Source organism: Crotalus tigris, unplaced genomic scaffold (assembly GCF_016545835.1).
Source record: "Crotalus tigris isolate CLP2741 ecotype Arizona unplaced genomic scaffold, ASM1654583v1 scf7180000023598.3388751, whole genome shotgun sequence".
Classification (NCBI taxonomy): Eukaryota; Metazoa; Chordata; class Lepidosauria; order Squamata; family Viperidae; genus Crotalus; species Crotalus tigris.
Window position 1 is genome coordinate 3,001,698 of NW_024100068.1, and position 25,042 is coordinate 3,026,739.

A 25,042-nucleotide genomic window follows, 5' to 3' on the forward strand; every position below is an offset into this window, starting at 1 on the left:
GGAACTTCCGCTATCTAAGAGCCAAAGACTGTGCGCATGCCTCGCAAAATCCGCCTTTCTTCTCTTCCCAGTCGGAGAACACCTCTTTTTTTCCGCTTCCCCAATTCAGTTATGTTATGGTAATTTTCCGGGTAGAAACAATTTTCTACACGAGTGGTTCCACCACTCGCATGCCCTATATATTCCGTTCTATATATCGCTTCCTGATTTGCCGCCTTTACCAAGTGAAAGTGAGAATCGCCTTTGTAAGCAATAGGAACGCCTAGATGAGAGGAAGGGGACATTTTATAGTGTCGCGCACATTTGGTGGTTGCTAGGTAAACCTACCTGACAGCTCCGCCATCGCTGATTCGTGTCCCCCACCACGAGGTATGTAAGTGGAGGCGAACGAAAGGGAAGCACTCATGTTGTGGGGAGTTGGTGTTTGTCGTAAGCAAAAGTGAGGAAGGAAACGAAGAATAAAAGTAAGAATTTGTAATGTGTTCGGTAGGATTGCATCTGTTAAAAATTGCAGTTGTCTGCCTTAACTAAGTCTCCCTGGAGAAAGTCATTGGATAGTAAAGCTTTTATTTTTTTGAATGAAGAAAATCACCGGGCAGGCTTCGTTTGCTTCAATTTCTGGGTGTTGGATTGCAGTGATAAGAGAGAGATTTGAAGTTGGGCTTCTGAGTTTCTCAATATGTTCTAGCGCTGCAGGGCTTCTGGGGAAAAGGAAGATGTACAAGCTTTCATCATGACCTTGACAATCCATCAAGCTGTTTCCTAGGTACTAATGAGGTCTAGGGCTCAACAATGCTCTAGAATAGATCCAGGAGACTGGAATCTGATTAGAAAATTAGTATTATAAAGGCTATCAGCACTTGAATATTAAAAGTATAATTTAAATATTACAGTAAAAAGAGGCACTCAGCCCTGGTTTTGCAAAATCCTGTTGGATCCACCCAAATGTCTGTCTGACCAGAAATCCTCTTTCTACAGGGCAGATAAATGCTTCGGGAAAGCCAAAAGTTTGATAGTATCCCATATTCTTTGAGAATGTACTGGCTGTGATATTGAATATAATTATAGGTTGTTTGATTTTCACAGTCTTACTTTCCTTGAATTTATTTAATTCCCCTTTACAGTTGCTTAAACATGACAAAACTGTACACAAAATGTGCACCTAATTTGACATGCACAGCCTTATATATTTATGTTCTATTATGTTTATGAAGAATGGAGAAGAGATGCTTCCTTAGCTTTTCCCTCTTTATCTTCAGAGCTGCTATCCATGATATCAATCCGAGCTCAGGAGGAGTGATATAGGATTGTTTTTTTCTAAGTAATTTGTGTGTTAGGGATAATAAAATACATGCTGTTTCCCAGACTACTGTAGGGAACTGTTGCCTCTCAGAAAATTGGCAGAAGTGTTTCCCAGAGGAAAGAGATCCTGATTACTTGATAACTTCTTCTGTTGAAGACAAATAAGTATTTGCTAAGATTCAAAACAACTGAAACAGTCCATTTCAATGCCATTACCATCCTCACCTTATGTTGGGCCTCTGAAAGAGCTGGAAGAAATTATCAAAAGCTTATATGACTATTTTTGAGAATATATGGATTGACTTGCATATACTGTTCTGATGCACAAATAATGTATATTATTGGAAGAATAGAAAAAATCATATCAGGTTCAATACTTAAAAGTTCTTATCAGGAAACATATATGAAATAAATAGAAACAGAGATTTAAAGGGTTATGTCTAGATTGCAATGTATATTTTTTTTCGAAGACTAAATCCATAAGAGCATTTTGTCATGTGTTATGAAGTCACTTCAGTTTGTATAACTTGAATCTTGTATGATTAAAATACTGGAGACTCAGGTTTCAATTCAGTTTATGCATTAAGCAGAAATCCAAATTGAAATATCTCTTAGAAATGGCTGGCTAGCTTCTGCTGGAATATAAATATACCCAATGATGAAGGACCACCACGTCTGGATAATTGGTTCCACCAAATAGATTCTGTTACTGCAAGAAAATGTACATTAAGCACTGCTAGTTAAAAAGTGATATATAAATTACAGACTGAAGAATTCACCAAGTCTTTCTTTATGAATTCTGTTTCACAGAGCAGCATTAGAATGACCAGTGGTCCTTTGTATTCTTTCCGTGCTCTTCCTCCTTAAAAACAGCAAAGTATTGAATTGGAAATGTTTTGGAATAAACGTTGACTTAGATATCTTGCTTTCTGCATAGGTGGCAGTTGCCTCAGAATTAAAACATGGCTGGACAAATATCAGAATCAGATCAGATCAAGCAGGTAAATACAGTAATCATTTTTGAATGTTTGTGTTTGGTCCTTTTGAATGGTTGTATTACCACATAATTTGACATTTGAATAGCCTTCCCTAGAAAGAAAGCTATGGTGAACATCTGTAACAAATGCATTTATCAATTCAAAAATACATATTTGATACTACCCAAGTGCCCTTACTTTTATGGATGTTACTTCTTCTTAATCTGTCCTTCATATTTATTTCCTGTGAAGAATGGGCATGGTCAAGTCTGAATATCTATTTGATTTATTCACAGTTTAAGGAATTTCTTGGAACATACAACAAACTAACAGAAACCTGCTTCCTAGATTGTGTGAAAGATTTCACTAGCCGAGAAGTGAAGCCAGAAGAAGTATGTGACTTATTTTATATGTTTTGGATTGTAACCAGTAAGAAGTTAATATCAGCTAGAAAGCTGCAGTGTGATGAGGGAAAGATAAAGTATTGATAAAACATCAACAATAATCAGACTTTAATTAGAGCAGTAATATAAAAAGATATCTCCTGGATCAGATTGATGATGATTTACTCTAATCCAATTTCCAATTCAATTCTAATTTTACGATTCAGGCAAGATAGATATTTCTGGGGAATGGTGGTTTTGCCAGCTAATTTAAAATTTGCAAGTCATATATCAGAGAGAGTATACAGAACATGCTAGATAATTAGTTAATAGTAACAGTTTATTGATGAAAATCCATTGCATAGATTTCTCTCACAACTCCCGCAGTGAGTCAAAGCAGCAGGGAAGAAATTCCATGGAATTGAATCACAAAGGGCTTGCTTTCATTGGGCAAGTCTTATATCTTATGACATATAAATTATATCAATACCTCTTTCTCCTTCAGTCCTAGAGTTGCTTAGTTAAGGCATCAGCATGGAATATTATATATTAGGAATCTAGCAGGTACTGAGGACCAAATAAAGGCAAATGTGGGAAGTAATTTCACATAGTCCTTGACTTAGGACCACTTGTTTAATGATTAAAGTTATAATGGCCTCAGGGTGTTTTTCAGTCCGTTTAAAGCACTTCTGGCTATTGTAAAACGTGATCACGATTGTAGTGTGGATGCTTGGTAAGCTGTTCTTATGACCAATTTCCAATCGCATAATCACTATTTGCAATCTTCTTTGCTGGCTTCCCCAGAAAATCAATGAGGAATCTGGCAGGGAATGTTGTAAGCAGCTGCTGTCTGCCAAGAAGACTCTCTCATCTCTGAGAGCTGGGTGAAAGAACTTCCTATCAAGGGGAGCTGAGCTCCCTTGCTGTGATTTTCACAGCCTCTGAGTTCCATTCCTGTTCCCCTCCACATATAGAAGAGAGCTGATATCCTCCTGCAGTGTGCAGAAATGGAATTTAAATCCTGATGATTTAAACTCCATTTCTGTGCCCCACAGAAGGAGTTTTCTTCCATGGAGGAAGAGCTAAGACCTGACATCCTTCAGTGGGTAGCTCTTTCACACACCTTCTTCCAGAGATAAGAGGGATCCAAAATACAAATAGAGAGTGAAGAGGCAGTGCATTAAGCTGAGGAACTTGGATTGCCTCAGGCAAGAGGAGGAGGCCCTGGGAGGCCCAATCAGGTGACACACTAGTGTCTCTTCACTGATGTCTCTACTTGGATTTTGGCAAGGAGGATTTTCAGCTCCTAAGCACAGAGAAAGCGCAGTCAGGAAAGGAGCACAGGATCCTTGGGGTGAGATGGGAGGGTGTACATGAGTATCTCTCTCTCTCAGGAGCTGAAATCCTGCTTGGATTTTGGCAGGGAGAATTTCAGCTCCTGAGTGGAGCCTCCCAAGGTCTCCCCCTCCCTCTGAGGCACCATGCATTCCTTGCTGGGACTTCTTGTGCAAACACTTTTTATTTATTTATTTGTATCCCATCTTTATTGTTTTTACAAATAAGGTGGTGAACATATCTGGCACACCTTTTTTCTCCTATTTTCCCCACAACAACAACAACCCTGTGAGGTGAGTGGGGCTGAGGGAAAGTGACTGGCCCAAGGTCACCCAACTGGCTTTCATGGTTAAAGCAGAACTAGAACTCATGGTTTCCTGCTTTCTACCCTGGTACCTTAAGCACTGGACCAATTGCTTTCTCTTAATGAACACAACCAAGAGTACTGGGAATGTAGTCACAAAATGTCTCATTTAACAAGTGCTTCATTCATTGATCAAGATTCTGGCCCTAATTGTGGTTTTTAAGCAAGGACTACCTCTGTTTAATAGAGTTAGAATGGGAAGTTTGTTGTCTTATAAGTTGCAAGAGTAAATAAGAACTCACTTGACTAAGCATCCCATTCTAGATATTAATTAAAAAGTTGAGTCAAACTCAGGATAGATGGTGTGCTGACAATGAATATAGTTATTCTATTTAGCTGTCAACAGATGAAATCTACTGTAAAGGTAAAATGCAATTTTTGTAAGATTGATATTTTTTTTTCTGTTCTCTGTATTTTCTTGTATCCCCCACCTCCCTTTCCAAATTACTAGAAGTGTGTTTAATATAGTTGGCTCTGTTTAATGGGGATCAGCAAAGTTAGAAACCTTCCATTATTAGTGCAATTTTTTCTCTCTTAATTTGCATTCTATTTCTGTTAAAATAAATTGAATTCCTTGTTAATAACCATTGATATAGATTATTCCCCCAGGAATTTTCTTTTGTTACAATCATACAAGCTAGCAGCTGTCATTATATCCAGCAGCAGGACACACTCTATCTAGAATCGAAGAGAATTACTTTAAATCCTAGAATTGTTTTTCCTCAATGCAAAAAATGTCACAATCCAATCTGGTAGTAACCGAAATAGACATAGTGACTTGTCCAAATCTCCCATTTATTTTGGTATTAGAATAGATTTTTTTTAAAAAAAAAACATGATATATGCAATTACTTTCTATTGTTATATAAAAACTAAAAGTTCAAAATTCTTGATAATAACATAGCTGGTCATTTGTCATTTATAATTTGTCACTAGAAATGGAGGAAAATCATTACTAGAGACCAATATCTTAAGTGTTTTAAAATTAAGAGATTCTAATGCCTGAAATGTTCATAATTTGTTTTGAAAACACTGATAGCGTTAAATTATCATTATAGCAAGCTCAAAAGGGAAGTATTGAGTAGGTTCTGGGTACTTGCCTCTGCTTTTATCTAACATTTTATGATGTTTTTAATGTAGATTCTATAGATGTTTAAATGTAATATCAGATGCCCTGGGATGAGAGTTTATGAAAAGTAGTGAATGTGTATATGCGTTTAAAAGTATAAGAACATTTTAAAATACTTTGCATATTAAAAAATTGAATAACAAGTAGGTTCCTCCTGTTTTTTCCTTATACAGATAACTTGTTCAGAACACTGTTTACAGAAGTATTTAAAAATGACACAGAGGATATCTATGAGATTTCAGGAGTATCATATACAGCAGAACGAAGCATTGGCTGCCAAAGCAGGACTTCTCAGCCAGCCCCGCTAGAAAACAGCAAATTGTCCATACGAAGGAGTGCCAGCATTCCCTACACTACATTGTGAGGATGCCTGGTGTCTAGTGCTATTCTAGCAACATCTATCACCAGCTCAACCACTCAAAATGGGATTGCTTAAAGAATGATTCAGTTGTCTCAAATAATCTGGTCTACAGTTGGGATTGAACAGCCATGGAGTTTATGGAGCTTTTTTTCCAAGATTGTCTTATACTGTATGCAGGAATAATGTTGATTCCATCTTTCCTGAAAAGATGGGTTGGTTTTACATGTTAATAGGTTAGAGATAAGGAACGAAAACACATTTTATTTTTTATTGTTTCTAATACGGTGATTATTCATTTTAAAAGAAAAATGTGTTGTCCAAAATTATATGTAAAAATGTCTAAGACAAGCTTTATTTTTATTTAATCAAAGTAAAAGAGATAAAAATTACTGTTGCTTTTGAGGAGTTTTTTGGAATTATCAATGGTCATTAGGTACTCTCTTAAGAAAAGCCTTGTGTGATGCTGCATTCTCACTCATCTCCAGCATTCTGCTGGCTCACAGCTGTCTCAAATCGCTAATAAATGGGGAGAAATAGAGTAATAATGAACTTAGATATTTAACTTTTTGATTTTCTAAAAACAATATTCTAAGAAGATATTTATATTCTTAGATAACAAATTTTACTTCCCACTTCCCCTGGATGCTTCCAGGTCTTATTTTAACTTACTTAAAGATAATACTTTTAGTTTAGAAGCATATGAAGTTCAAGAATAAAAAAGTTAATAATTATGGACCAGCTTAGCAACTTGAACAGTAGATCATTGGAAACAATATAGTTTAGTTGATACAAAATGCTACCCACCAGGTTAACAAATGTGATTCTTGCATTCACATACTATACCTATGCAAATATATTTGTCCGAAATGGTATAGGGTTTCCTGCCTGAGCAGGGGGTTGGATTAGATGACCTCCAAGGTCCCTTCCAACTTTACTATTATTATTATTATATTGCTCTGTTTAATGGGATTCACTGGTTCACACAGCATAAAATATTAGCTCAATTTTCATTTTATATACAGTCCATTTTTGTTTAGCCTAGCTCAGGGGTAGGCAATCTTGGCTCTTTTAGGACTCATGGACTTCAACTCCCAAAATTCCTGAGCCAACATGGCTCAGCTTGGAAACCTCTCCCTTTCCCCTCAGCATGGCTGGCTCAGGAATTCTGGGAGTTGAAGTCCACGAGTCATAAAAGAGCCAAGGTTGCCTACCCCTGGCCTAGCTTGTGTGAGCCTGGTGATTGTGAGAGGGAAGTATTAATTTAAGTGAAATTAAATTTACTGCTATCTTTTAAAACCATTAAAAAAGTTTAATTCATCTTTTGCACAGAAAATGAAGCAGCATTGAAATCTTGCTACTCTACAAAAAGTAGGAGGCCTGAATGAATTTCTGTTTTCTAGGGAAAAAAGCCAAGATTTTATGCTGATGAATAAAAATACCTTCTTGTTGGATTCTCTTTTTTTAAAAGCTTAGCTGCTACTTGTGTATTTGATTTTGGAATTAATTAATTCTAAATTTTGCAGATTATTTTAAGGGCCTTTTATGAGCCATGAACATAACATGCTGTTTTTACATTTGAACAGCAGAGATTTTGAAAATGATTCTACTGCATTCATTAATGTTTAAAAAGTTTAAAATTTACCTACTTGAATAGTATATGGAATACTGCGCACAAGCATTTCAAATACTTGGGGAGGTAGAGTTTGCTCCAAGACTTGTATTAGCTGGTTTGGCTGTGCGCACACAGAAATGGTATTGATGAGGTGATCAACGCTCTTCTTCTGCTCTCCTGTAATTAATTCATATTCCTAAAATTTAATCCATCATTCTTAAAACCTGTTCAATCATTTATATTACATTCACCTACAATTTGAATTCTGTATCTAACTGTAAACATTGATTTAACCTGCTGCTGTCTACTATGCTGCAATGTCATAAAATTATAGTCCTAAGTGCTACAGCAAATGAAGCAAAGGTGAATAAAATTGCCAGCAACCACATCCTCTCTGTCTGCAGCCTTTACCTTAAAAGTAAGTAGCCAAAACAAAATTTCCTGCAAGTGTATTCTGTGCAACCTTTGCAGTTTCTAGCCTAGTCCCTTAACCACTACATCAAATTGACTCCAAATGTTGCTGGACTTATTTTCAACAGCACCGGGAAGCATAGCCAATGCTGAGTGTCAGTGGGAAAGAGTTTAATAAAAGGTCTCAGATTCCCATGCCTGAACTAGCTTTCACACTTTGCTTTTACCATCCAGCATTGTGGAGAAACATCAAGTGAAATAATACCACCTTTATTCATCACTTAATTTTCAGAAGCAGAAACATTCAATGCAGTTCCTTCCATGTTCCCAAACTATGCTTCATTAAAATGGGCACTTTTACTATTTTCGAAGTTAAACATCATATCTCTGTCAACTTTACCTTTTGTCAACCAGAGTTCCCCTAGCTGTATCTCCTGCAGAAAGAACTCTTGTACTTCTTCAGATTCTTTTAGTTTGCGTAACTAAGGGGTTTCGGGGTTTTTTTTAAAAAAAAGAAATGGAAATCTGTGAATTAATCTGAGTTGAAAAAAAAAATCTGAAATTAAGTTTCCAGTTGTGGAAATAGATCTTGTGAAGGCTTTACAATTACAATTTATGAAGAGGCCCTATTGGTTTCAGAAAAGCATCAGTTTCTATGAATATTTCATGATTACAGGTAGTCCTTGACCTACAATCATTCATTTAGCGACTAAAGTTCAAATGGCATTGAAAAAGGTGACTTCTGACCATTTTTCACACTATGATTGCTGCAACGTGTCCCCATGTCACGTGATCAAAATTCAGACACTTGGCAACTGGCATGTATTTATGACAGTAGCAAAGTCCTGGCATCATGAGATCAGCTTTTGCGACCTGACAAGCAAAGTCAATGGGGAACCCAGATTCACTTAACAACCATGTTACTAACTTAACAACTGCAGTGATTCACTTAACAGCTGAGGCAAGATACGATGTAAAATGGAGCAAAATCGACCTAACAACTCTCTTGCTTAGTAAAAGAAATTTTGGGCTCAACTCTGGCTGTAAATTGAGGACTACCTGTACTGGCATTTAAAGGGCATTTTATTATTGTTATATTACTGTTTCCATTACTGTACTAGTATTTTTACATTTAGCAGTAGAACTTTAAATACTTAAAACTGAAAGATCTATAAAGTCAAAAATGTTCATGTAGTTCCAATACAGGACACGTTTGTAATAGATCATAGATGTGGAGCTAAATACATATCCTTTCCCAGTTTCTCTTATTTATACCTTTCAGTGCCACCCATTCCAATAGCACATTGAGGGGGCAGCTTCAACTCCTACAATTTACCCTACAATACAGAGCCTGCGATAGAAAAAGAATTTATCACAAAGACATCTCTGGCAGGATCTGCAGAAAGCAACCCATTGAGGACCTAAGAGGATAAGGTGACTTGAACATGAATAAATATCTCCTGAAAGTAATTTGGGCTGAAGATATGATTGGGTTCAAAAACAACTGGCAAACGAAAGCAGTTATTTTAACATAGGCATGATATGGCAACTCCTAAAAATGCTACTTGCCAGCTAGGCAGTTATATTTACTAATTCAGGGCCAGCTGCAATTTCTGAACTGCACCCTCATCAGCATGCCAGCTGTGAAGGATATTGGTATCTAGTTCTGCAACATCTGGAAAATTTTCCATTTGGATTGAGAGACTAAGAGAACTGATATTAATTCTGAATAGGGGGAATCACAGCTAACCTGATATTCATTAATTGCATGTAATTAATATCTATGTCATCCTCAAGGAAAACTAACTTAATCCAGTGCATGTTAATTAGTTCTGTTCTATCTATCTCATTTCTAAATCACCCATCCTTGATAAACTAACTTAGGATCGGATTTAAATTACCTCCAAGCTATGCCAATATTCTTAAAAATTTACTAAAATTCTACGAAATAAACTGAGAAACCATATATTTAAAAATGTTTACTGCCAACAATTCTGGGCTTCTTGCATTTTAAAATACTACTCCAATTTAAAAAAGGGTAGACTAAGTCCAATTCTCCCCATCAACTACATTAAAGTCAGGAAAGAGCGCTAAAAGTATAATTTTTGCATAAATTCAGTAATGGATCAAAATCAGCTCTATTCCAGCAGTCACTCGGCCTCTACTTAGAAGGTTCTTAATCTATTGCTGCCTTTTTGAATTGGACTAGAAATAAGAATTCTGACATTTAATTATGGCATGTATTACAATATTCATGTGGAGCTTAAATATATAGTCTTTGTATTTTACGACTAGGCTATCCAAGAAATCTGCACAATTTCCAAAGGTTATTTTTCACCTCTGCTTCATATTCTTTTGCTTTTTTCTGTTCTTTTCTTCTTTCTGTAAGAGTAATATGAAATATTTAGTAACTACTTTTAATAGCTTAGAGCTATGAAAATATTTAAATAAATTAGCATCCCTGTTTCTTTCCTTACTACTATTCTACAAAGGTTAAATAGTTAGATTTTCCATTTTTTTCTTCTAGATAAATATATTTCCTAAATAAACAAAGAAATAACTAAGTAGGAAGCTCGTGTGATAGAAAGTTTTTCTGTCTGAAACTTTCTGATAGAAAGTTTTTCTGTGTGAAATTAGACTTATTAAAATTGCAAAGAAGTTTGAATAAGAATCTCCCAGTTTTTCTCTTTGGGACTGGGCAGTGCAGTGTTGGCCTTTTACCACAGCCAGTTTCAACTGGTGTTGATAGGAAGCAAGAGTCCAGCAGCCCATGATTGCTCATTGGTAGGGTGCCCAGGGCTCAGTATTCTCTCTGCTCCTTTTTAACATCTACATGAAGCTGCTGAGTGAGATCATCCAACACTGCAGGATGAGATATAATCAGTGGTGGGATTCAGCCAGTTTGCACCAGTTCGGCAGAACTGGTAGCTAATTTTTTGTTGCCCAGGCCCAGAATGGACTTCCGGAAGCAGCATCCACACAGAGAACTGGTTGTTCACATATTTGAATGCCACCACTGGATATAATCAATATGTCAATGATATTCAGCTTTACATCTCCATCCTTAGTGATCCAAGTGATGTTGTGGCTACTCTTTTGTAGTGCCACTCTACCCAGAATTAAGAATGATAAACCTCTGGATCCCAAGGCTCTGCATATCATGAGTACTTTTAAAAAAAAGAATGCTACTACAATGTGTTTGAGTAGCCATTTACGTCTTCAATCTGATGGATCTGTAGAAGGTAAATTGCTAAGTGTAAACCCTACTCACATAAATGTGACAATAAACTCTATTGATTCAATATGACCTATATAGGATTGAAATGGGAGATGTACATGACTGGTATGGAAAGAGGTTTCTTCCTTATTTGTAATACTCATTCATGAACCATTGAAAATTTGTATACATAAATATAAGGAAACATATCTAGAGCTGAATGTGATAAAATGCCAAACATATTTATAATACAGAAATAACAATGATAGTAATACTATTCCATTAGATTCACTTTTTATCACCAAACAGATTTTTAAAAGTAGGCTGAAATGGTAAATTAATTAATAAATTAATACTGTATAGGCAGAGCATCTAAGGATGTAAGGAAAAACTGTGAATGCTATGTAAGTCACCTTGAGCTTCTGGAGGAAAGGAGCGTATAATTCGCATACATGCATCTATACCTAAAAGAGTATGAGAGTTTATCCCAAGCGTCTATAGATTGGTCTAATTAAGCTGTTTTTTTAATTTTGTGAACTACTAGCCATTGTGAGTGTGAAGATAATGGGCTATGTGAGTAATGGCAAGGACTCAGTTATTGCTTTATGTCTCAACAGAAGCAAGATGTCCTTATTTTCCAATGACATAACTATTATTTTTATACAGTATATAACGGGGACAGGGGCTGTTATGGATCACTCCCATGTGGGAAAGACAAAGGAAGTAGAGAAATAGAAGGATTTCAGTACTTAAGAAGCTTCTTGGATGAGAAGCGAAATGTCTTTAAGGAAAAATGAAGGAAGTCCAGTTGCGTTTTGAAAAAGTACCTTTGAGACAACCACGAGCTGGATGACTGAGAATCTCCATTTAGACAGAAAGGGAGGAGTTCAGTTTATAGCGCTAATTTCACCTTTTTCTTCACTCACCCATTGGAGGAGCTCAAGCATAGTTCAGCTCCCCGCCCCATCTCTCTCTCTCTCTCTCTCTCTCTCTCTCTTCCCTTCCAGAGACGTGAAGCTGCCTCCATCGCCCCCAGCCTGCACTGCCCTCCAAATCATCGGCCCTGCCTTTGCAGAGCACCGGGCTGGGGAAATTACGGCCAGGCTGGTAGGAAACGTGGGGTTCCTCCAGCTTAAAAGAGCCTGCCAAAGGACGCGGGTCACCTGTCCCTTTTCGGACAACCCGGGTGTTTTTTCTCCCCCGCCATTCCTAGCAAGGGCATGCCCGGCCACGCCTTCTCTCTTAAGGCGGGGAAAAGACTGCAGGGGCGGCCGCTCTCCCTCCCACAGGACTTACTTTCTCTCAGTCTCCGTTTGAAGTCTGCGGTGTTCCGCCGTTTTCGGTCGAAGTAGACGCAATAGCCGAGGACAGCGAGGCCACAGGCGCCCGCCAGCAGCCACAGCAGGACGCTCCGCGACCAGCATGCCATGGCTGGGCAGCCGCTCTCGCCGATGCGTCCTTTTTTCCCTGACTGCTGGAGCGGTCTGAGGAAGAGAGGGAGGCTTCTAAATGCAGAACTGCCTCGCCTGGCCTTCCCTCTTTCCGCGAAGCAGCTACTGGGCTGTGATTACAGGGAGCTCTACCGCTGGTTGACACGGAGAGCTTCGTTAGGAGGAATATAGCAATGAAAAGGATTCCAACCCGCAGCCCCGGTCTACGAAAGCGAGGTTAGAAAGAAGCCCATTAATATGTGCGGCTCTTCCCCCACCTCCGGGGAAATAGTGAACTTTTACAAATTGCGCTTGCCGAGTGCAAAGTCGGTTTTTATTCCTTATGTCCGCTTAGTTAGGAGCCAAATAGTCCGCCCGACCTCTGGTGACTTAGTGGACGGGTTTTCTCTCTCGATTTCTCTTAGCAAGCGTCCTTAGCTTGTCCAGAGGCATTTTAGGACCGTACTTGTGTGGCTCCCGACCCCCTTTCTCGGCATCTTTCCTTGCTTCCCTCGATCGTTTCAAACCTAGGCGGGTTTTTTTCTAGACTATCATCTACTTGTCATCACCTGCACAAAGTATGTGCGTTTCAACTGTCTTAAGGGAATAATCAGCTTTTAATTGATCCTGTAATAACTGACTGGTGTTTTTTTTTTTCAGGGTGGAGTTTGTAAACGTGTTTTATCTGGGTTAATTTGTACAAAGGCCACTCACTTGGCAGAAAATAGGCAGCAATAATAGGAAAACTTTATTGAATAATCTTATCACGTGGAAACCAGGACTCTGATCTAAATGGATTCTGTGCACCTACTTAACAAATTTTAAATTTATGCGTTTACAGCCAAGTCTTTGTTGTCTCATTATCAGAAATTATGTGAGCAATTCAGTTACTACAACACAGAATTCCTAAACAAGAGCCCCTTAAAGAAGAGCTACCTAAGTAAAGTAAATCTAGATATTTGTTCTTTTACCATGCTGGTGGGCTTTTATTGTAGTAGCTGATTTAACAAAAACAAGCCCCTTCACATATAAAAAGAATTAGGAAAATATAATACCAAATAAAAAAATGGTGATAGAGCAGAGCTAAAAAAATTATAAACAAAACTTTAAGGGAATATAATCAGATTGCTCAACAGTCTCTTATTTAAACATTCTCTTCATTTTAAAAAAAACCTAATTCAAATGTTAACTGCCTATGCTTGCCCAACAATCCATTGTTGCAAGGCAAGTCATTTTTTATCACTTTTGCATGCAAGTTCACAATTGTAGATGTTGATAGATTATTTGATACTTGGATATACCGGTAGCAAAAGAGAATGTGTCTTAATTAAAAATGATAATTTAAAATGTGAAATAATTCCATGAATTTAATTATCAGCAGAAAGGTAAGTAGGATTTCAGAAGTTTAGGGGCTGTTGTGTATTTAGAACCTTAAGAGCTTATTCACACTCTAAAAAGACTGCACAGGGGAAACATGCATTCACAAAATGACTGTCAAGGTCGGTGTGCCAGTCTGTTTCATTCATTCATATTCAGTAAACTGGTGGGATTACTTTTTGCCGTGCTTTCTATGCTTTCATAATGATCCTTACTTTACTTACTGTGATCTTTTTTCTGGGAAGATGGATATTTATCTTTTGTGCTAGTTTTTTAAGAATGCCTTTGTAGCTTACAGGTATTTATAGACATAAGGATAATGCAATTCAAATTGAACAGGTGCTACCAGAAATAAGGTCTTGCCAATGCCAGACTACCTGACTCTCATCTTAGTAAACTGAAGATGGATACACACAATATTGTGAAATCATAGCTGTCAGTTCTTCAGTGGGTGCTGGCCTTTACATGCATCAAATTCTTCCCAAGAACCCAGGATATCATAATGCACAGGTGTCAAACTTGCCATGTCACATGACGTGTTGTGACTTTTTTTTGCCTTGCTGGGGTGGGTGTGGTTTCTGTATGATGCAACCAGCAGTTTGACACCCCTGTCATAATGTATCCGCATAGTATATGTGGGGATTCAAGTAGTGTGGCCTTTTGTATTGAAATGTAGTCAATGCGTTTATTTTGTTAAGTGCTGTCCAAGATTTTTTGGTATGGCACCCATTGTGCTGATAACCATTGGGACCACCATGGCTGGTTTATGCCATTTTTTAATTTTCTGATCTTGTCCAATTTTTTATCTTATATCTTCTGGTACTGCCACATTAATTATCCACACTTTCTTCTTTCCAACCAGTTACATCTGGTGTGTTATGAGCCAAATACTTTGTAGTTTTGAGGCAAGATTTTATCAGTTTGTATTGTGGTGACTTGCTCAGCTAGCCAGATAATTAGACTGGATTTGGCAAATTTACCCACCTATTGAATCCTTCCCAAGGATCAAGGATAGACAGATGTTTTGCCTGTTTTCAGCACCATTTTTTTTTTGCTGTGGTTGTTAAGCAAATCATATGATTGTTTAAGCAAATCCAGCTTCCCTCATTGACTTTGCTTGTCAGAAGCCTCTTGGAGGTCACAAATGGCAATCACATGAGCCCCAAGATGCTGCAACCATCATAAGCACATACCAGTTGTCAAGCACCTTAATACTGATCATCTAACCCTAACCCATGTGATGATTAGAAGTGTCTAATGTATTGTACTATCGTTTTTATAATTCTCTGTGTGAGAAGATTAACACCATGCTATCAAATAGTCCTCACAACGTATCATGATTCTATACCTCTTGTAACAATTGGATTTGACAGCAAATATACAAAATCAACTATTGTAAAAAAATAAAATAAGGCCTAAGTTTAAAAATGTAACTTTTATTAATGCTCACAAGTGAGCTTAATTTGTATCATACATTGAAATAGCTCTGCTTAAGAAAAAGACAGAAAAAGTGCATTTACAAGAGTACTTTTTTCTTTAGTTCTCTATGAGAATGGAAGGAATTGGAATCACAGGTTGACAAAATGGTAAAATGGAACTGCAGGTGACATTGGGCCTTAAGTAAATGACCCCTTTACATGTCTCCCTCTTGAGACCTTCAGATACTGTGAATGTTTAATAATCTGACAATCTAGAGAATCTGTTATAACTCTACAGCATATTAACAAGGAAAAAGGCAGAACTCCCCTTTTCATTGTACAAAGATGAATTTTAAAAATTGATTAAAAAATCACTATATACAATTCTATGCAAACCGTCTTAAATACATGGTTTCTGGAGTTATTTACAAACTGTTTTCAAGTCTGTGGGAATAATCCACAGCTAAAACAGTCATTTTACATCTCAACTTTGGCAGATAACTCACTTCAATGCAACAAATGAAGAATTGTGACAAAGTATTGTAAGGGCAACCCAAGAAATTTGTTCCTCAGAAGTAACAGAAGTACAGGGGCTGCCAAAGTTTTCAAGACAGGGTGCCAGGTTATAGTTGTACACTGTGAAAGATTGAACAGACAAAGGGCTCCATATACCAGTATGGCTGATACATAAAGCCATGTGTATATGAGCTCCTTAAATGAAGTATTTTTTATTGAATGAGTGAGCCTAACTTAAAATTTTTCTCCCCAATTTTATTCTTTTTTAAAAAAATACATAAAAATACAACATCCAATGTCTGAATAAATATATTTAACAAGTCACAAGATACCTTATTTTACACAAAAAATTCCGCTTTAGAAATTTTGTTAAATAACTTCATTGTTATATATTTTATTTTTTTGCCTTTTGTAACAAAATAAAAACTCTGAAATTACATAGAAAAGACAAAATACTTTTGCCAAGGGTAAGATAGTCCACTGAAAACCTATTCACAATTCCACTGTAAACATTAAACATTAAAATATTTGCATAATCATGTGCTCGAAAAATCCTATAAAAAGTGGAAGACTCATTAAGACGGTAGTTTCCAGTCAACTACGCTTCCTTTCACAATTTATTTTGTCCAATTTACACCTTTAAAACTGGGCACAATGCTGAGTACCTACTTTGGCAGGTCTGTACAAAGCAACTGCATCTCCAAAACAAAAATAAAAGTGGGATTCTCGCTAATTAAGATATAGCTTGGTGAAAAAAGTGCAGTAGTAATAATTTTCTGATTAACTTATTTTGATGCCATTTTTGGTGCACTTACTCTTTTACTTAAAGAAAGCTGTTTCTTTACAATGCCCAAGGCTTCATTAAATACCTGTGTTTTCAAATCAGATTAAGTGCCCTTTTTCTGTTTAAAGCAAAGTAAAAAAAACAAAGCATAAGACAGAGGTGTCTTAAGTGCACCCATAAATCTTTAGTTGCCAATTAGATTATTCTCCACAATAAAATGTGTTGTTTAAAAAGAAAGCTATATGGACAAAATAGAGGAAGGGGCACAAAGGAGCAGAGACAGACAAGTCCAGCAGTGGAAAAGTATACACAATATACTTGGCAATGTCAAACCAACTGGGTGCTCTCTATGAGATTTTCGGATTTCTACCCATGGCAGCAATTTGCTGCATGAAGCAGAGATAATGACCAGTATCACCTGCATTCAACAGCAAGCACACTCTGTGGAGGAGAGGGTGAGGATGGGCTCATTCCAGTGTCTGATGAGCCAGAGGACATGGAAGCTCCAGTATGAGACACTGTAAAATAAAAAAATATGTGCCTCCATGTTAATGGCTGTCAATTTTCTTTGGTACTAGAATGCAATGTTACTCCTACCCCAAATCATCTACCCAAACTGGGAAGTTTTGTGTCAAGTCTTTAACATGTTGCAGGTTATCAGCTATCAGGCCACTAAATTGTCTCAAAGATGCCAAGAAACTAGTAGCTTAAGGGGGAGCCTTAAACATCTGGAAACAACCAGTTATAATGCATCCCAGAACTAGGATTTAGAATTTTGGTAATGTTCACACATCAGAACAGGCTATTTATTTCCACTTACATGCCACTTCAATTATAACAAACTCTAAACAACGTGCAGGCCAATTTCAATATATAAAGATTAAATAATAAATAAGATTAACCCCATATCAAGGGACCAGTACTTTGAATATTTTGTATTTTGACCCCTCTGTGCAAGATTTATTTTGTATTTTCCTGATATATACTTTTCTTCCTGGAATTATAGCTAAGCATAATTTTCTTAATTATGGATTTAAAAATTATTTTCCCTGAATGATAATAAAAAAGCTGTAAGTTAATGTCTAGGAACCAGAGGTGTATGGAAGAATTATGGCCAGGCCACTCATGCAAATACATGTAGCAAAGCTTACCTTCTCGGTCCTTCTTTTTCAATCGCTTTCTTCTCCTATCAATCGTCGCTACTTCTGACTTCAGAGACATGTAATATTTCCTGATTTCCTGTAGTTTGTCTTGTAGAAATGAGATTCTCTCTGTGCTGCTCATATTGTCCAATTCATCTGTTTATACAATCAAATATCAGCAAAAACATTTTTAGCACAAGCCTAAAATACTGCACTAAAGTGTGATTGTTATATATATGGGTGGTCCTTGCTTAGCAACCATTCATTCAGCAACTGTTTGAACTTAATGATGGCAGCGAACAAGTGATACTTACAACCAGTTCTTAAAAGGTGGCAGGAAGTAGCAAATGGCAGCCATGTAACATTTTGCTTAACAGCATAGGATTCATAAAATCAGTCAACCAGATGTACTGGAATTCCCATTGCCAAAATTATTCTACCATACTAGTATTACAACTAGTTAAAAAAAGTCAAATAGGAGCAATAAGTCCGATATGTTGCTTATAGTGGTCAAAGCTTATGTTCCAACCTTTAGCACGAGGAAGGAGCCATTCTACCAACTCCTCCTCAATTTAGAACAGAAACAGGAGAATAAAAAGAACGAACTACATATGTTTCTATTTATACAAAGGACTTACTAAGCTGGACAGTCCATTTATACACTCTTGGGGAAACATGATGGTTCTTCTCTCTCTGCTTCTCCTTATCCCCATCTTTGATATTAGGAGATACCACTCTGGCAGGCGATCGATTGAGCTTCTGTGGCTTAGTTACACCAATATGCTTTACAGGAGTACATTTACTTGAGCTGTCAAGGGCAGGAAGGTCTTCACTATCACTGCTTTGCCCTAGAACGAGACACAGAGGTTTATACTGTAGAGCATATATCTTAACGGTAGGAGACGTCAGGTGTTTTCATATATATTTTACATAACAGAGCTACATTTTAATATTGTGGCTGACAAATATAATCTCAGTAATCCTAACATGTCTGCAAGACAGAGCAGTTTCAAACATAGACCACAAGCTACTACTTGATAAGATAGAAAAATGTGGCTTAGACAGCACCATTCGTAGCTGGCTGACCAGCTGTACTCAAGAGTGTGGTCCTTAATAGAACTGCATCTACATGGAGGGATGTGTATAGTGGGATGCCCCAGGGCTCTTCAACATCCTTATCAATGATTTGGACAAGGGGATAGATGGGGAACTCATCAAATTTGCAGATAACACCAAGCTGGCAGGAATAGCCAACACTCCAAAAGACAGGCTTAAGATACACAAGGATCTTGACAGATTTGAATATTGGGTGATATCTAATAAAATGAAATTCAATGGTGAAAAAAGTAAGGTTCTACATTTATGCAAGAAAACACAGCGTTAGGCTGCATTAACAGAGGAATAGAAACAAGATCACGTGAAGTGTTAATGTCACTTTACAATGCCTTGGTAAGACCACACTTGAAATACTGCATCCAGTTTTGGTCACCACAATGTAAAAAACATGTTGAGACTTTAGAAAGAGTGCAGAGAAGAGCAACAAAGATGATTAGGGGACTGGAGGCTAAAACATATAAGGAACGGTTGCTGGAATTGGGAATGTCTACTTTAATGAAAAGAAGGACTAGGACTATCTCAGGGGTTGCCACAAAGAAGAGAGAGTCAAACTATTCTCCAAAGCACCTGAAGGCAGGACAAGAAGCAATGGATGGAAATTAATCAAGGAGAGAAGCAACCTAGAACTAAGGAGAAGTTTCCTGACAGAACAATTAACCTGTGAATGCTCCAACACTGGAAGTTTTTAAGAAGAGACTGGACAACCATTTGTCTGAAATGGTATAGGGTTTCCTGCTTGAGCAGGGGGGGGGGTTAGACAAGAAGGCCTCCAAGATCCCTTCCAACTGTATTATTATTATACTGGATGCTGAGGGGAAAAAACAAAATAATTATATATTTTGTTTCTTTTTACCACTCCCATTTTATCCTCATCATAATATGAAGTATGTTAGACTGAGAATGATATATCTAAAGTCAGCTTTGTTACTATGAATTCATTTGAATTTAGCTTTTGGTGTTCTAATTGCAAACCATTATATAAATCACATCATACGAAAAAATTATAGTTCAAACAAAATCAGAACTGGGGGCATTATTCGTAGCATTTGGGGTGAGACTCCATTAGCTTCCCTAACTTCTTCAAAACTGATTCAATTGCAATTCTCAGTTTTAAGATTTGTTCCGGTTGTACAAACTTACAAAAACTATAGAATTATTTCCAATTATATTTAAAACCTGACACTGAGTAAGGATAAAATGGCAGCCACTAAATAGATTTTTCATGGTCCCGAAATCATAATGTGGAGTTTTTCCAGATTGCCCTGGAATGCTATTTGTAGAAGTTTCTCAGTTTTATCTGCCCAAGCCAATAAGGCCTCTACAGCAATAAGTGTGAGTTGAATAACATTATGTCCAGAGGGCACCAGGTTTGCCTATCCCTGTACTACAATTCAGTTGAAATAATTTCATCTAAATAGAAGACTACAAACAACTTATATTTAAATTCTACATCTGAGTGAAATGTCTCACAACTATTTCTGAAAAGGAGAACTCCAACTAGGATACCATACAGTCATGACAGTTTAAGCTTAAAATGCTAGAACACAGAATACTTGTACATACTTCCAAAAAGTATTACAGGTAGTCCTCAACTTATAATCGTAATGGAACTTGCCTATCGCAAGTTATGACCTTTTTTGTGTCGTTATTAAGCAAACGTGGTTGTAAAGCAGCCACTGTGGTCACAATTATTCAGAGACTAAGAGTCCAACCAGGGGAGAGGGCTACCCTTCCAAAAGGGTCTTTTGTATCTATATGCTTCCTAGATAAATAAATAACCCTTGGCCAACAATGGCTTGCAAAAGCCAAAAGTGTGTGTGTGTGTCTGGCAATGATGTCATAGAATGCCAGGGTCACTTGTAAAAGATTCTCCTGACCAGCAACAGCTCCATATGAATGAGAAAAAAATGTTAAAATTTTATAGGAATGGGTGAATCAAACCACATGATATGATGGGCTTGCGATGTAATGGTTGCTAGATGGATGAAAAATAAAAGATAGTCAGTGTCAATGAAACCTGTTAAATTTATATGCAGATCAGTGTGTCCAGGACTGCCATTTTGCTACTTTCAATTCTACCCCCCCCCTCCATCCTTTCACATTGACCCAGGCAGTCTGATTAATGAGGAAGCTGTGGTCATATAGTCTTGCAAGTATTCTCTTACCTCAAGGCATCATGGATACACAGATTTTCCTGCAGAAATTGGGAGGGATTAAGCAAGCCCCAAATTGCAACTTTGCAGAAGCTATCGTGCATTGTCAGAACCACTAGTAAGGTGAATGGATCAGTATCACATAAACAGCACCATAATGTTGCTATGCTGTTTGGTTTTCAAACTATGAAATAGAACTATATTCTTTTACCTCCAAAGACAAAGAATGTAGATTGTGCAAACCTGCAAATTAAAAAGAAGCCTCAAGCCAATAACTACATATTTTTGTCGTTGCTACGTTGTAGATAGACTATTCTATAATGAATTAATTCTGGTTTTTGTATTCAAGTTGCAAAATGCATGCTTAATTCCATTTTCAAAAAAGAAAAAGTTGGCTGAATGCATAATCCCAAATAATTGTATTATATCAATTTTAAAAAAAATATTTTTTAAAAAAACATCCTTTGGCCAATTTATTATGATCGGTGTCATAATAAAACATGTATCAAGACACAAGGGAGGTTTCAAATTCCCATCAACTATGATAGAACACCAAAATGTTTGGAGCTTTGTTCTGTTAAAGTAACCTATCTGAAATCAGTGTGGTATTGTTGTTAAAGGAAGCCCTCTGGTGACTTTGAATTCTTCTCTCTCAGCCAAGCCTATTTCTCAGGGTGGGTGGGGAAACAACAATAGACTGGTCTATAAACCATCTTGAGCTCTGGAAGGAAGGGTGGGATACAATACATCTAGCAAGAAAGTGCTGTATGTGTCACAAGTAAACATTCCAGTATATTCCAAGCTTGGAACAATTTCTTGTGCACACTTCTATTTACATAGTAGATGATCACAAAGCTTTAGCACTTTACCAACTGACCCAGATGCAGAATTGTGTCCATTCTTAGCAAGATGATACTATAAATTATATTGTAAACCCACAAAATTCTTCTTGAGAGCATTTCCCTAAATGTTTTCAGGGAAATTCAGCTCTGTATACTTATAACACTTAGTACATAAAACCAAAAACCCTTCTGGAAAAAATCTACATACCTGTCCCATTTTTCTCACTTTTGGCTATCGTACTTGCTCGTTTGGGGGTACGCTTCTGCCGCTTTGCCAATGAACTACTACTGTTATCCCCAGGCCTTTTTTGTCCTGAAAGTAAAATGAAAGTTCCCATTCTATATAATATGTTTCATTGTTTAAAATGTAAGTTACTTGTATAAGAACGGAAAAGAATGAGAAAAATTGCCATTCCCAAGAGATCATAATGACAACAGAAAGAAAAAATCTGTAGCAGTCCAAACTCACTGTACAATGAAGGTTAACTTCAGAGAGAAATAAAAATATTGCCCCAAAGGGACGGTAGAGAATGTCAAGAAAGCCATCAGAGTCATCTAATGAAGGACATGGAGAAGAGTGTGGAATGTGCAGCAGAAGACATGCAGAGACAATTCCTGTAAGTACACCTAATGCACTCATAAGGTAAGAGGATAATGTGAATTACTTGGGAAACCACAAGAAAAGCAGAAAAGAAGAATAAAAAGGAAAGTGTCTTTTTAAAAATTTCTTAAATGTTCACTTCTCCCCAAGACAGAATGTTGCCGTCTTGGTGTTGTGGGGTATGTTTGAAACCACCCCAGCGATAATTGCTACTGCAGTTGTGATGTAGAAGTGCTTTACAAGGTTAATAAAATTCTGGGGATTACTTTTACATTTTTTGTTTTTTTACATTGTACTTCCAAGGCATTTGTTCACAGCCTCCTTATCACCTGCTAAAGATGGAGAAACAGTCGTCACTATGAACAGAATCATGACTTCCTGCTCATAGATGCAAGTAGCTGCTAATGCACAAGTTGAATCCTCTTCTAAAGAGAACCACTGGCTATCATACAGTAAAAAAGAAACCTGAGAATATACTTATCAAAATGCTGCAGTAAACACCCAAATTAGGTTTCAATTCAAAGGTTTAAACCATTTATTTAATGGATGCAATATTATTACATATCAGATAGGATAGTTGAAGGCAATCCAAATTGAACAGATATAAAAAAATATCCTTCTATTCTCCCCCTCTCCCAAGTATTTTATTATTGTTAAGTCTTGGTGGGATAAATATGAACTAAAATGTGAAAAGTCCCACATTTGTCTTCAAAAAGTTAAATGAAGAATTAGAAGACCTGGTCCCTGTCTTTTGGTATATTGTAAAATGCATTTTCAATGAATTTAAGTCACCAGAGAAATTTGGTAGAAGGTAGTCCTTACCCTTTTCTCCAATTTCTGGGCCAGTTACACTACAGTTGCTGGAAGCTTCAAACCCATTGGCAGATTCATTCTCGCAAAGGCCTTCTTGAGACTCTTCAGCTATACTGTCCACTTCAATGGTCATGTCACTTTCACTTTTTATGCTTGGTGATTCATCCTGACTGAATGTTAGAGGTGAGGCAACAGAGAAATTTGGCTGGATCACAGAAGGTAACATAGGCGGATTTGAAGTGAGGTTACTATCTTGTTTTTCAACAACCAAACTTTCAGACCCATTCTTATCTTTTTCATCAAGATCATCCAAGTCCACTTCATGGCAAAGGAGAGTTTCAGGACCAATTTGAGGCATGGAGTCGTCTTCCTCTTTCAACGGTGTGCTACGGTTTTCCTCTGAAGAACAATCAAAATGCTCACTTCCCCTAACATGGAGCCGTTGATCTGATTCTGCAACCAATGATGGCATTTCTTCATTCTCATTTTGAAGAGAGTTATCACCAATGAAATCTTTACAATCTTCTGCCCCATAACATTCATTTGCCTTCTCTTCGGTCACAATATTTAGCACAGTCGGCTCACCCTCTTGTCGTACCCTTTTGTCAGGCGATGGCTGTTCTATCACTTTTCTTTTCATAAACTTCTTATCTTTTGCCCAGAGATCTGTTTCATTCTCAGAAGTAGAGCTCAAACCTTTATTTTCCAAGGAAGAAGTATTTAATCGTTCAGATGCTGCAACAGGTTCACTGCTTATTTCTTCTTGATTTAGTAATGTAATCTTTGAATTCTCTAGGAAAGAATCTCTTGTTCGGTTCTTCCGGCCTTTTCCTTTAGGCGATTTCTCCACCTCTCTCTTCACTTCTTCTACTTGATCACTTTTACTACCACAGTTCTGAACCACTTGTTCACTCTCTTCACCTTCTAATTTCAATTTTTCTAAAGGATGAACTTGATTCTGATCATTTTCATTCAGCATATACGAGATCTTTGCAATCTCTTCAACAGGCTTATCAACTGTTTGTTTTTCATTTTCCATTTCAGAACTAACTGGAGAAAATTCTTCATTAATGTTCTTTTCAGAAGCTTCATCTGCTTCACTATCTGATGAAACTGAGTCTATCAAAAACAACATTAAAGGACAAAAAGGCAGAAATTCAGATTGAAATCTACGTAGATGTTGTATTTATATACTACATAGAAAACATATAATGTTCAAAACAATTTTTGCTTTTAGTAATCCAATGAGAAATATTTAAAAACATATAAAATGTTTAAGTAATCTTTATTTACAAACAGCCACAATTTTATTTAGGAGGGAGAAATGTTCTTTAGTACAAAATATATAAAATATCATTTGTCACATCATGTCCCACCTTAATATTTAATAAAGGAAGAAAGGACTTCAACTTATACGGCAGGCCTTACAAACTGAAGGGCTGCATGTGGCTATTCTAAAACCTTTAGTGAAATCCTTTCAAAAGCTGCCACTTAATTGTAATTTCTAATGTAACATAACATTAAATTCTGACAGAATTTCAATATTTCTGTGATAGCCCTTGCACTATGGAACATGCCATTTCCTCTTCTGATATTTTCATAAGCATTGAAAATCATTTTGCTTCAGTGGGTTAGGGTTAGAGTTAGGATCACTGTAAAGCCAAGTACAGCTCTCAGCCCCCAAAACGTTGTGCAACTGTTTTATAAAAGTATTTCATGTAAATGAAAGTGTTCGTTATGACAGTAAGTGGCAAGTAAT

General features: G+C 37.0%; 3 protein-coding genes across 7 annotated transcripts in view; 1 reads left to right on the top strand and 2 right to left on the bottom strand.

The window, feature by feature from the left end:
* Nucleotides 1-83: 83 nt before the first annotated feature.
* TIMM9 (translocase of inner mitochondrial membrane 9) lies at nt 84-6,240 on the top strand. 2 transcript variants are annotated; one of them, XM_039319518.1, is made up of 4 exons: nt 84-369; nt 2,240-2,303; nt 2,576-2,671; nt 5,664-6,240. In XM_039319518.1, the coding sequence occupies exons 2-4, from the start codon at nt 2,265-2,267 to the stop codon at nt 5,796-5,798; spliced, it is 270 nt and encodes an 89-aa protein (XP_039175452.1). In that variant the 5' UTR covers nt 84-369; nt 2,240-2,264; the 3' UTR covers nt 5,799-6,240. The 2 variants fall into 2 exon arrangements, with proteins under 2 accessions (XP_039175452.1, XP_039175451.1); XM_039319517.1 differs by having other exon boundaries at nt 102-464.
* Nucleotides 6,115-15,178, bottom strand: TOMM20L (translocase of outer mitochondrial membrane 20 like). Its single transcript, XM_039319516.1, has 5 exons — nt 12,388-15,178; nt 10,213-10,256; nt 8,275-8,356; nt 7,498-7,640; nt 6,115-6,367 (listed from the first exon to the last, which is right to left on the bottom strand). Exons 1-5 carry the CDS (start codon nt 12,518-12,520, stop codon nt 6,323-6,325), a joined length of 447 nt encoding a protein of 148 aa, XP_039175450.1. The 5' UTR covers nt 12,521-15,178; the 3' UTR covers nt 6,115-6,322.
* Nucleotides 15,179-15,318: 140 nt separating this feature from the next.
* ARID4A (AT-rich interaction domain 4A) overlaps nt 15,319-25,042 on the bottom strand; it is a 55,390-nt gene continuing 45,666 nt past the window's right edge. For 3 of the 4 annotated variants that reach the window (XM_039319512.1, XM_039319513.1, XM_039319511.1), the window contains 5 exons: nt 23,293-24,402; nt 22,078-22,182; nt 18,397-18,606; nt 17,768-17,914; nt 15,319-17,134 (listed from right to left, as the gene is read on the bottom strand). In XM_039319512.1, the coding sequence (XP_039175446.1) occupies nt 17,031-17,134; nt 17,768-17,914; nt 18,397-18,606; nt 22,078-22,182; nt 23,293-24,402 (1,676 nt within the window). In that variant the 3' untranslated portion in view covers nt 15,319-17,030. The remainder of the gene's footprint in view (nt 17,135-17,767; nt 17,915-18,396; nt 18,607-22,077; nt 22,183-23,292; nt 24,403-25,042) is intronic. The other variant, XM_039319515.1, reaches the window with a different exon arrangement.

Bases quoted from the DNA above. Each gene is read 5' to 3' on its own strand.
- TIMM9 (XM_039319518.1), top strand. From the start codon at position 2,265: ATGGCTGGACAAATATCAGAATCAGATCAGATCAAGCAG. The intron at 2,304-2,575 runs GTAAATACAGTA...ATTTATTCACAG, and splicing joins AATCAGATCAGATCAAGCAG to TTTAAGGAATTTCTTGGAAC. The intron at 2,672-5,663 runs GTATGTGACTTA...TTCCTTATACAG, and splicing joins GAGAAGTGAAGCCAGAAGAA to ATAACTTGTTCAGAACACTG.
- TOMM20L (XM_039319516.1), bottom strand. From the start codon at position 12,520: ATGGCATGCTGGTCGCGGAGCGTCCTGCTGTGGCTGCTGGCGGGCGCC. The intron at 10,257-12,387 runs GTAAGTCCTGTG...TTACTCTTACAG, and splicing joins CAAACGGAGACTGAGAGAAA to AAAGAAGAAAAGAACAGAAA. The intron at 8,357-10,212 runs GTGAAAAATAAC...GAAACCCCTTAG, and splicing joins CAAAAGAATATGAAGCAGAG to TTACGCAAACTAAAAGAATC.